At 39.0% G+C, this 12,830-nt stretch overlaps 1 protein-coding gene across 1 annotated transcript in view; it reads right to left on the bottom strand.

Annotated features, from left to right (window-relative positions):
• The window catches only part of HABP4 (hyaluronan binding protein 4), a 44,036-nt gene that overhangs the window by 21,693 nt on the left and 9,513 nt on the right, over positions 1 to 12,830 (bottom strand). The window contains exons 2-4 of the mRNA XM_090275772.1: positions 12,529 to 12,691; positions 4,138 to 4,299; positions 3,860 to 3,928 (exon numbers count right to left, since the gene is read on the bottom strand). Coding sequence (XP_090131898.1) covers positions 3,860 to 3,928; positions 4,138 to 4,299; positions 12,529 to 12,691 — 394 coding nt within the window. The remainder of the gene's footprint in view (positions 1 to 3,859; positions 3,929 to 4,137; positions 4,300 to 12,528; positions 12,692 to 12,830) is intronic.

Here is a 12,830-nt window from a genome sequence, read left to right as displayed (position 1 = left end):
TTTTTTTTTTTAAATCCTCACCTGAGGATGTGTTTATTGATTTCAGAGAGAAAGGAAGGGCGAGGCACTGGGTGGGGAGAGAGGGAGAGAGAGAAACACGGATGTGAAAGAGAAACATCGATCAGCTGCCTCCCTTATGCACCCAGACCCGGAACTTAGGTATGTGCCCTGACCAGGGGTCAAACCCAGAACCTTCTGGTGAACAAGATGAGACTTCCAACCAACTGAGCCACCCAACCAGGACCATTGGTTGATTCTTTATGTTCCCTGACCGGGGCTTGAACCCACAACCTTGGTGTATTTGGACAACACTTTAGCCAACTGAGCCTACACTAGCAGGGCCAAACACACTCAAGTTTAGAAGGAAATCCTTGCTGCTCTGCCCAGCGGAAGTTCCTTCACAAAGGAACCTCCACACATCCGCCTGATCCTCCAGGGTCATGGGAATTTTTAGCATACGGGAGCCCCTAAGTCCAGCAACAGCCTCAGCGTTAAATTACGCCAACTTTCTCTTTATTTCCTTGGCCACATAATAAAGCAGGGGGATAAAAAACATAGGTTTACCAACAATTCATAGCTTTTGACAATTAAAATTCATAAAATTGCTACAAAGACACAGGGAAGGAAAAAAGCAGAATACAAAACAAAGAGACTTTGTAAAGACCAGGATTTCTAAAACTTGAGCAATTGGTTAAAAAAAACGAACAAATTAAAAAAAACCCACAATATCACAGATCTCCCCCTGTATTGACTTAGATTATTTTATGAATAAACAAAAAACTAACATTGTATTTACAGCTCTTACAAGCATATGACCACAACAAAACAATAAAGTTTTAAAATTAGGTACAATTTATTTTGTGTAAAGTAAATCACCAATGTTGGGTCAGTTAGAAGAAAGATCTAGCTCCAGAGCTTAGCCTATATTTTTTTAAATTTTTCATTTATTGATTTGTTGAGAGAGCGAGCAAGTGTGGGTGCATAACGTCAATTCGTTGTTCCATTTATTTATGCATTCACTGGCTGATTCTCGTATGCATCCTGAGCGGGGATCAGGTGTGCAACAATGGCATATCTGGACAACGCTCTAGCCAACCAAGCTACCCATCTGAGGCTCCCAAGTCTATATTTTGACTTCAGTTATTCTAACATATAACATGCCTATTTGCACAAATGTGTTCCACAAAATGATGTTGAATACCTCAAGGCTTTTTCTAGTTCATTCAATCAGACTTCACATTTAACCAAATCTATGACAGTGAACAGATTTCAACCAAATGTTACTTGGTAACTAATAAAACTGTCCTGCTCTTCACAATATAAGTTAGAAGGCAACATTATTGAAAACTGCATTCATGGGTGTCTGTTTCAAATGGTAACAAGCAAATAATATCTGACATTACACTTTTTAAATTACTGTTAACGGAACAAATTCTATTTTCAGCACAGGTACTCATGACCAAACTGTTTTCAAAAATTTAACACTGGATATGACTCAGTCACAACATTTTGAAAGCAGTTTGTCCACAAATCTAGTTATGCTGCCAATATCTTCAAACAGGAATACTGAACTACAGGAAAACCCTCACACATACACTGAACTGTGCGGCTGGCCATCCCTTACTGTGTTAGGCTCACTTCTGCTCTTCTTTATTAATCAAAAGTTGCAGGGGGTGGGTTGGGTGGGGGAGAGAAATTAGGGGAAAAGGGGACAACTGTAATTGAAAAACCAAAATTAAAAAAATAAATAAATAAATAAAAATAAAAATGAAAAAAAAAAGTTGCGCATAATTCAACTGTATTACATGGTGTTCATGACAGCAAGTCAAAATTTCAATTTATTAAATAAACAATTAAAAGTCTTTTCTAAGTAAAGTCTTTCAATTATAGATTACAGTATTCCCTCACTTATGGCGGGTATTGTGTTCCAAAACCCCCCGCGAAGTAGGAACCTTACATTTAACATTTATTCTACACTCTTAAACCTACATAACTTTAACAACATACATATACAGTACCGCAAAATCCTGCGGTATAGCAAAAAATCCGTGATAAGTAATTAAATATAATATGTTAAAAAATTCCACAATACAGTGAGGCCGCAATAAGTGAACTACGATATAGTGAGGGACTACTGTATTACCACTTAAGAGCTCTGACTTTATAACTCACAAATCAATCCAAAAGTGCCACAGGGCACCTTTCATCTTCACATCGGACATGCCAGTCCTCCAGGAGCACATGTGGTCACCGCTTCACGCTACAAGGCCAAGACGTCACTCCTTAGGGTAAGCTATCACTTGGAGTCAAAAAATAATTTAAAGTTCAAATGCAAACTTAAATGGAATGGTAGTATTAAAGTAGTAAATCAGACGATTCAAGAGGTGCCCGTACTGCTTTTTAAAAATACATTATCACAAAAAATATATAATCATAGTAAAATAAAACAAAATAAAAATATTTATAATCCAGATCCTGTGGAGGCATCTCGGCCACCAACATGCCCTCCAGACTGAAGACGACGACCTGGAAGCTTCGAGGGCACGTGAGCCACAGCCCCGGCCGCATCAGCAAGCACGGGAAGCACGGGTGGGGGGCGGTGGCAGGTAGTGCTCAGAGCTTGCGTCATCACAGGATCTATTCTGACCAGTATCGCCCAGGTTACTTGGGGAAAGTTGGTATGAGTCATGACCACTTAAAGAGGGACCAGAGCTTCTGCCTCACTGTCAGCCTTGACAAACTGGACCCCGGTCAGTGAGCAAGCACAAGCAAATGCTGCGGACTGGGGCTGCTCCCATCACCGCTGTGGTGCAATGCAGCTACTACGAAGTCCTGGGGAAGGGAAAGCTCCCAAAGCAGACTGTCATTGTGAAGGCCGAATTCTTTGGCAAAAGGACTGAGAACAAGATGAAGGGTGTTGGTGGGGTCTATATCCTGGTAGCTTGAAGCCACACAGAGGGGAGTTCGTTAAATTCTCACTAGTGCAAATAAATGAATAAATGGATAAATAAATCCTATGGAAGCTCAAACTGAGAACATTCAACAAATTTTTCCTTTCAAGGACAACACAGATGTGCAATGGTAGTAAATAAAATGTTACATTTGATATCATTGTGTACATTTGTCTTTAAGGATGACAATTTAAGAAAAATAAATTTATGTAAAAAGCTTATATTCAAAAGAAAAAAAGTAGAAGTCTGGATCCTCTCGAAGAGTTCGAACTTGTGGAAAGCCTGCCCTGCAACATGTCCCAGGCTGACCCTGCACTGCCTTGAAGTACTACTTCCTGCCTGTCCCTTCCCAGACACCAGGAAGGCATCATCCCCGCAGCAGTGAAGTAACAGAAACAGCAGAACCAAGTACCTCCTTCAAGGAGGAAAACTGGAACAGATTTGAAACACCACGATGCCTCAGAGAAGTATCAAATTTGAACCTCATGTAAAACTTGTCACTGAGCTTCAATTTGCAAATGATTTCAAGAAATGAAGATACAACGTATATAAGGGCTTTGGAAGGTCACGGAAAAATAAAATATAGAATATCCAGGAATTTAAAAAACATCTTGAGGCTCTTGCAAACATAGAGTCATGTGCTTGGAGGATCAGCAAACATGCAAATTTGTTTGGCTAAAATAAGAAAAAATAAAAGAATTTTAAAAACAGTTTTCAAATCTAATTGCAACATAGTAAACCCATAATTTAAAGTTACACAAAAGCCTAACATCAATCTCTACTTAAAAGGAGCACAAGTATAAAGACACTGCATGCACAACAGGGGACATAATTTTCATGAAAGGCAAATTAAGATCAAGACTTTCACTTGATTGTAGGTTCACAGAATACACACATTTGCACCATACCTGGTATCGTTACCTAATCCCCAGGTACGAACTCCACATCCACCCATGTTGTCTTCAGTTCTGATTGCTCTAGAGAAAGAAAGAATATTCCCTTACACTGGAAGATGGTCTCTTGTAAATCTCCAACTCAGAAATTGATCTAAAAGTTATCCCAGGATCAGCTCTTTCAGGAATGACAGCATACTAATATAAAGTCAACTAAATATTAACACATAACAGGTTCATACTATGTATGACTAAGATCTTAAAGTGAAAATAGCATTTATAAAGAAACTTACATTTTATCATTCCCAGCATATCTCTCAAATTCCCGTTTCCCTCTCTGGTCAAAACGGTTAAAAGCTCTGTTCCCAGGACCACCTCTGCCTCTGTTCCGCAGGCCCCCTCTTGGGCCTCCACGTCCTCTCAGTGGTCTGTCTCGATCAAACCGGTCAACTGGTCTAGGGAAACAAGGATATAATAAAAAGAGGTGAATTAAAGACCTACGGCTTTTTTAAGGGGGAAAAAAAAAAATTCTAGTAGGACATTATGGCTATAGTATATTGGAAAGAATGGTGGCTTAAATAATGAATTAATAGTTAATTTTTACTGAACACATATTATCTCAGGCATTCTTCTGAGCATTTCACATAGTCATTTAATTCCCACAAACAAATCTATAATATACAACCATTATCCAGAGATAAGGAGTCTAAGGCACAGAGGAAGTAGTTGGTTTGCCCAAGGCTACTAAGTGAGAAGCAGGTCCTAGGCAGGTCTTACACTAATATACAGAGGGACAGCCTTTTCTTTCTATGGATCTGGTTTCTTCATTTATAAAACGAGGTTAGGTAAACTAACTCTAAGGTTCATTTCAATTCTACTACTAAACATTTAAGTTAAAATTGGAATGTTATATATAATAATAAAAATAGTTAAACTTCAAACTATGCCCCCTCCCAAATACACAGTCAGTGACATTTGGGGCTGAAAATAATATCCTAGGACAACCTGAATTCTACCCTCATTGCTCCACAGAAACTTCCAAGGACAAAGCCCTGGCCAGGAAGCTCATTGGTTAGAGTATTGTCCTGATATGCCAAGGTTGCAGGTTCAGTCCACAGTCAGGGCGCATATAAGAAACCACCAATGAATACATAAGTAAATGCAACAACAAATCAGTGTTTCTCTCTCTCTCAAATCAATAGACATTTTTAAAATTGTAATATATAAGTAAACTTCCAAGGACAGCTAAATACAACCTCTTGGTTGTTAAATCCAATAGTAACTTTTGTCTTTAAGTCACTTGACCCCTATTCACCATGTGACATGGCTGACCACTAATTTTCTTCTGACCTTTCTGGATTCTCTTTCCCTGTCCCTAAAAAATTATTTTTGTAAAAGGTACTACCCATATACGGTACAAAATGACAAGGTACTCCCCTTGCTCCTCAGCCGCTTGCTTGTACTTCTCAGAGGCAGGCAGACTCTGAGTCACACAAGGCAAAGTGCTGCACCTTGCTTTTTCTACCTACCACATCTGGGTGCTCTGCACACAGCTGCGTCCCTTGTTCTCCTGGATACCCATTCCCTGTACACTGTCCTCACCCCTATGCTAATGCTACCTGGTCCTCACTCATGTGACTCCATTTCTCTCCCTCAGAGGACTCTGATTCCAGGTCACAAAGCCAGGTACTTACTGGACAATCCCCTCTGTACATGCCCAGCCCTACAGATATGTGACCACAAGTGACCCCCTGCTCCTCCTATGGTCCCTAACTCACAACACCAGAGTGCCAAAGCCAAGAACTGGACCCTTCCTCCATTCTCCCTTCTCCCCCATTATACCCACTGGACCCAGGGCCTGCCCGCCCACTTGTCCTGACACTTGTCTCTGCCTCATGACTGGTCGCCATCACTGTGAGGACTCATCTCTCCTCCACTAGACTCCACTAGACCACATCTTTTCTCATCATTCGTCGTCGTCGTCGGCAGCCGTCCGTCTCGAGAGACGATGGTGTAGCTTCTTAAGAGTCTATCTGCACCGCAGAGAATGGTTGTGCAGTCCGACTCGGGAGTGACACGGTATCTGTCTCCTCCCGTGTTGAATCGACATCTTGCGATGACGCTGAAGCTACAGAGCCTGGGCAGGGTAATATGGAGGGTCTGCTGTTGCCCATGCAGCAGACCCCCCCTCTCTTCGCAGCTGAAGGGTCCAAGGGAAAGACGGAGTCAATACAGCTTGGCTTCAGGTGCGCCGCAGGAGTTGCCGGTGTTGACTACAACGTCAAACCGCCTTAGGGACTCCGGCTCCGGATTTTCTGTCGGGGTTTACTCCCTTAGCCTTTCCCCTGAAGAGGTATGCCGCAAGGCAGCGGAGGTTTTTTGGAATCAGAGTTTTCCTTCTCTGATGTGCTCTGACTGGAAGATCGAACCAGCGACACTTAGCTCGCAGGCCGACGCTCAATCCACTGAGCCAAACCAGCCAGGGCACTTTCTCATCATTAAACCCTAGTTTAATAAGATGAGTTTTATTTTTTAATTTGTCAAGGCTTTTAAAAACATTTAAAGCTAGCAAAAGTTATTGAAATCTAATGGGGCATTGTTAATGGCTCCTATGCCAGAACTAGAGGTCTATTTTTATGGCTGAAAATGTTACATTAAAAAGCTACTAGCTCTGGTCGGTGTGGATCAGTTAGTTGGAGCATTGTCCTGTGCACCAAAAGGTTGTGGGTTCGATCCTGTCATGGAAGCTTACAGGGAGCAGCTGTATATATCCGTGTTTCTCTCTCTCGCTCTTCCCCCCTTCCTCTCTCTCTAAAAGCAATGAAAAGATGTCCTCGGGTGAGGATATTTTTTAAAAAGCTACTATGTGGTCATGGGTAAAAAGATACAAAACTGCTAATTCTCCTTACTCAAAAAGATACAGAAAGAGAGGAACATGGGTTCATTGACTTCATGCCAGTCTCTTATAAAAAAAAAAAAAATACCATTCTAAATAAATTTTACAAGTTGGCTTTTGTCTCCTACCTCCCCTAACCAAAACCATTATTTTTTCTTTTCTTTTAGTTTAAAGGGGATTCATTTAGCCCTGGTTGGTGTGGCTCAGTGGATTGAGCACCAACCTGCAAACCAAAGGTCGCTGGTTCAATTCCCAGTCAGGGCACATGCCTCGGTGGCAGGCCAGGTTCCTAGTTGGAAGCCTGTGAAAGGCAACCTTTCTCGATCACATCGTTTCTCTTTCTCCCTCCCTTCCCCAATTCTAAAAATAAATAAATAAATCTTAAAAAAATAAAATAAAGGGGGCTCATTTATTGTCACTGTTCCAAATGTACAAAAAAAAAAAGAAAGAAAGAAAACAACCTCCCAAAACTTAATTTTCAAATACAGATTACTGTTGTAAAATCTGATTCTATATTAAGTCCCTAAAGCAGAGTTCTAAAACAACAAAAGAAAAGTAGTTCTTAAAAAGGAAGTTGGATAGGGCAATAAAAGAAAAAGAAAAGAGCTACCTAAAAATTGAACCCTGGCTGGAGTGGCTCAGTGGATTGAGCGCTGGCCTGCAAACTGAAAGGTTGTAGGTTCGATTTCCAGCCAGGTCCCCAGTTGGGGGCACACAAGAGGCACCCAATTGATTGGTTTTCTCTCCCTTTCTCTCTCTCTCCCCCTCTCTCTTAAAATAAATAAAAATATTTTTTTAAAAAATTGAGAAGGAATGAAGCAAAAACATACAAGGAAAATAATGCCAACAGTCAAAATCAGGCCTAAATTTACATGAAATCTAGATCAGATACAGAACAAAACTATAATAGTGATCAAAACTGCTGTAAAAATAGCCCTGTGTGTTCTGATGTATTTTTCAATCCCTTAAATCATTTTTTCTTTACTCCACAAGTTTACCCCCATCCCCAATTAAATATATTCTGAATTGTTTCTTTACTTTCCCCTTATTATAAAATATATTTTCTTTTCACAGGCTGGTGAGATTGAAGAATCTTGTACTCCACTTCAGAGGTTTTGTATGCACTCACAAGCTAAAGAAAGGAAAGTAACCTCTGAGCTAAGCATCCACTTTCTTACAACAATCCTAGTAAGTAGACTCGAGTACGTTCTACAGGTAAAGGGAATGAAGCTTCTGAATGGAGGGTAGGGAATTAAGTGTTTAATGGGTACAGCTGGAGAAGAAGAAAGGCTCTGGAGAAGGATGGAGATGATGGTTACACAACAATGTGAATGGACTTAATGCCACTAAACTGTATATTTAAAAGTAGTTAAAATGGTATGTATTATGTGTATAGTTTTTAAAAAATGATTCCTTATGAGGAGGGAAAATAAATTAAACATGTAAGTGATTCTTTCAGAACTGGAACCGACTTCAAATGACTAGCAGGAAACTGTAGAAAAAGAGCCAAGTGTGTCTAGACAGATGCAGATTAATTTCCTAATAGTCTGTGTTCTAAGAGTGCACCTAAACTCATCTTTTAAAGCCTAAAGAAAAATTCCTACTGCATTAAAAACAGCAGTTGTACTCCCAGACCATATGCAACAAGTGACATGGCTGATCCCTATACACAGCCACACTGACAGTCACTCCCAGCATCATTTATGACATTGCTTCTATGTGAAAAGATGAGTTCTGCCTTAGGGGAATAAAAATCCACTAAGGCAGCTGGCTGCGACCAGAATCCACATTGCTGAAACTCTGGGTCTTTGTTTCTTCATCCATAAAGTCAGAGGACAGACTTAGATAGTCTGTTAAAACTATCAAGATTCTATTATTCTGTCCAATAAACACGTATAGGTATCACAGGAATGAAAGGTGATAACCAGTCTCACTATCAAATAAGCAAAGATCAAACACTAATTTATTATATTTAAGTATGGAGAAAGTGCTATAAGAAATGCTTTTATAGGTTATTGGTGATAGAGTAAATTGATAGGTTACTAGGATAGTGATTTGTCACTATGCATCAATACCCAATTTTTATTTATTTTTACAATACATGTATCCATCCAACCTTGTACTGAAGCACATCGCGTGCCCAAATTTGGATCCATGAGAACGACTGCTTTATGCCCCTAACTAGGACTCCTACTTCCAAAAGAACTCCATCTAGGAAAGTCTCTACACATAGAAAAAGCTGCTCACTGGGTATTATTTATAAAGCAAACAAGTGGAAGCTGAGCAAAGGTCTAACACTAAGGAAATGAATACATTATAATACAAAATCAATAGGTCATAATAAAATGCTTACCAAACATTGTTATTGACATGGAAAAGACTTCCACCATGTCAAATGGAAAAGACTATAAAGTACTTAGTGTATATGCATTATCGTCTTAACCTCTCAGTATTGGGTTGGCCAAAAATTCCATTTAATTTTTCCATAAAATAAAAGACACAATTTTCATTTTCACCAATAACTTTATTGATTTGGTTATTTCCAGTATCTTGGCTATCTTCTGCAAGTGGGTTCTAGTGGGTAGAAGGGCCACAGGTGCTGCTAAACATCTTTCAATGCATAAGACAGCCCCACAGCAAAGATTTATTTGGCGAAAATATCAATAGTACCAAGAAACTTTGCAAACCACTTTTGACATGTTCCATCAGTCACAGCATGGTCTCCATTTACTGCATGAATCTCTTTTGCGTTTCAGTTGCATTTTTACCTTTCTTGAAATAATAAAGCATAATATGCCAAAATGTTGCACATTTTCTTCCATCTTCAATATTAAAATGGCTGCACAGAACTTCATCAACTTTGATAATTTTTTTTAAATACACGGTGAAATGTCAGCTGTCACAATACAACCTAATAAAATTGTTTTGAATGATGTTAAAGACAGCTAAGCACTACTAGAGCCATTGTACAGAAAAAACTAAATGAACTTTTTGGCCAACCCAATATATATGTATTTAAAAAAAAAAAAAAAAAAAGGAAAAAAATAGGCCAGGTATTAAGAGTGATCATCTCAGACAATAAGATACACGGTTTTAATTTTTTATAATTTGATGCATTTTCCAAATTGTCTGAAGAGACTATAAATTACTTTTACTAAAGATCTTATGGATCTTTATTAATAGAAAAGTACTTTCAAAGAAACTAAGGAAAGTATCTTTTCTGATGGTGCATGACTAATCAAAAAAATTCAAATTTCCTTGAAAGTAAAAATTCCTACATATTCCTAATGTGATATACTGAGGACATTGGACATCACTTTTATGGTATTCCTGCTGAAATGCATAAGCTTGTTCCATGAGGAGACACCAGACAAACTCAATTCTGGGCTATTCTACAAAACAATGGGCTTCTACTCTTCAAAAAGCATGTCCAATTCATAAAAGATAAGGGAAGACTAAAGAGTTGTTCCCAATTAAAGAAGACCAAATGCAATGCACATTCCTTGACTGGATCCTAAACCAGACATTTTTTCTTTTGCTAAAAGGACATTACTAAGACAACTGGTAAAATCTGAGTAGTCTGTAGATTACACAATTAAGAGAATTAAATAGAATTATGTTGGTGTTAATAAGTTTGATAATTATACCATGTTTTAAAGTATCTAGGGATACTGTAAAGAGACATTTCTGCACCTTACTCTCATCTCAAATGACAAAGAAAAAGGGTGCATGTATATGAAAGAGAGAAAGAGAGAAGGAATGTGTATAGGGAGAGAAACTGAGAGAGAAAGAAAAAGAAAGAAAGGATATGATAAAGCAAATGTGGTAAAATGTTAACATTTGGAGAATCTGGATGAGGGTTTACGGAAATTCTTTGTATAATTCTTGCAACTTTTTGTAAATCTGAAATTATTTTCAAAGAGAAAAGAGAAAAATCCCTCCATATCCTATCTAATCCCCAGCCTTACATACGTACATGTATGATTTCACTTATTAGGGATCTTTTCATGTTAACATATAAAGACTTATCTTTTCTAAAGACTCATAATTTTGAAAAAAAAAAAAAGGGAATACAGGTTTGTGCTTTTGAGCTATACTTTTATTTCCACAGAATAAATTCCTAAAGTGAGAAAAAAATAATACGCAAATGCTTCCTAAAAAATAAGCAGCTCTGATCCAGAAGGCTTTTTGTAAGCATGTGGACTACAGCCGTTACACAACAAATTTGAAGTAATCACCAAGTAAAGGCGGAATTAAGCTTTTCTCTAACCCTCACCTCCAACAAGGTGGCAGATGCACTATCCCAATGCTTTGAATGGATAACTGCTAGGGAACAGATCTCCAGAAGTCACCACCTGCTCAGCTCTCTCACAATGAGCTACTCTCTACTGGACATTTTTTTTTTTAATGAACTCTAAAATATAGTTTTACAAAGCCCTATTCTTTGTTTAAAACCTGTAGCCAGGATCCTAAATGGGATTAGTAGCCAAGAAGCTGAAAGACTTTGGGAATAAAGCTCCCTGGACACTGAACTATATACTGCTCTAGTCTCCTTAAGCCTTTTTAAAAAAAATAAAAATGAATTGCTTTTTTTTTTTTAATTGTATTTACATTTTTAGAGAGGGGAAGGGAGAGAAAGAAAGGGAGAGAAACATCAATGTGGAAGAGATACATGGTTGCTGCTCAACTGCCCCCAACTGGGGACCTGGCGCAACCTGGGCATGTGCTCTCACTGGGAATCAAACCAGCAACCTTTCAGTTCGCAGGCCGGTGCTCAATGCACTGAGCCACATCAGCCAGGGCTTAAGCCTTTTATTTTATTTTATTATTTTATTTTTTTATTCCTCTCCCCCAGGATTTGCCCATTGATTTTAGAGAGAGAATAGGGAGAGACAGAAAGAGAAAAACATCGACTCGTTGCCTCCCATTTCCACCCCAACCAGGATCAGACAGCAAACTAGGTACATGCCCTGACCGAGGATCGAACCAGCAACCTTTTGGAATATAGGATGATGCCCCAACCAAATAAGCTAACCTGACCATAGCACCTTAAGCATTTTTTTTTTTTTTACTTTATTTCCCTTTAACTGTGATTCACAGGTTGTTTCAATTTAATCTAAACTCAGTGCTATGTAGGTTTAATAATTAAACAAAAACTTTAGGCAGCAAGCATCCATCCTGTTAGTGCCAAGCATAAGACACAAAGAACTGCTACTACCTGTGTACAGGTGGGCAAAGATGGTCTGCATGATGCCACATCACTCAGGAGTGGTGTCAGACTGCACCAGCCCAAGACCATCTTCCGGGTCAGAGCACTTTCTAGAGAAGTTATGGGAGCCAGAAATTGGTATTATACATCATGAGTTTTTCTTCAAATTTCATCATGATAGCCTATGGGACAATAAGGGGCTAGTAATTTGTTTAAATTCATCAGTGATCTACATTAATAATGCTAAATCAAAAACATAATTATATCCCTAGCCTAAGCTTCAAAAGAAAATTTAACCACTTGAACATACTCTTGTGCATTTTTAACGAGTGCTTTTCATAGTTACCAATAAATAATGCAGTTTTCATCGTGAAATCATTCCCTGAACCAAGACTTAAGGACATCTAGGAGATAAATGGAAAATCCTTCACGGGGCACCTAAGAAAATATGATTTGCTACTTAAATTGGCAAACTATACCCAGGACCGGCACCACAAAAAGGTCACAAAAGCTAGTCATTCTCTGAAAACCATTCTGATTCCTCAGCCCCCCTGGCCGAGATCCATCTGCAGTACATACTTTTCATCTGTAAACTTCTCAGGTGTAGAGTCCGCCTGCCTCTCAGTCTCACAAGGTGGACAGTCCCTGTAGGATCTCCGCTCTGCTCTATCCAGTGTCACCTCTGTCCCCCGGCTATCATTCCATCCTTGCTGTTCCCCTCTTCTAGGAGTTCGCTTCTGTCCTGCCAGTAAAAAATCAAAGGGGAGAGCTGGAACACAAGGTTTACAACAGCACCTTATTTACAGGTACTTTTACATTTCACTTTGCTGGAAATCAACGTAGTCGGAAAATCGGGAAATTTGGAAAAGTTTAGAGAAGAA

The sequence above is a fragment of the Furipterus horrens genome, unplaced genomic scaffold, assembly GCF_987537825.1.
Source record: "Furipterus horrens unplaced genomic scaffold, mFurHor1.1.pri manual_scaffold_4, whole genome shotgun sequence".
Taxonomy (NCBI): domain Eukaryota; kingdom Metazoa; phylum Chordata; class Mammalia; order Chiroptera; family Furipteridae; genus Furipterus; species Furipterus horrens.
Note: the sequence above shows the minus strand (reverse complement) of the source record. Positions and strands in the feature narration are given on the sequence as shown.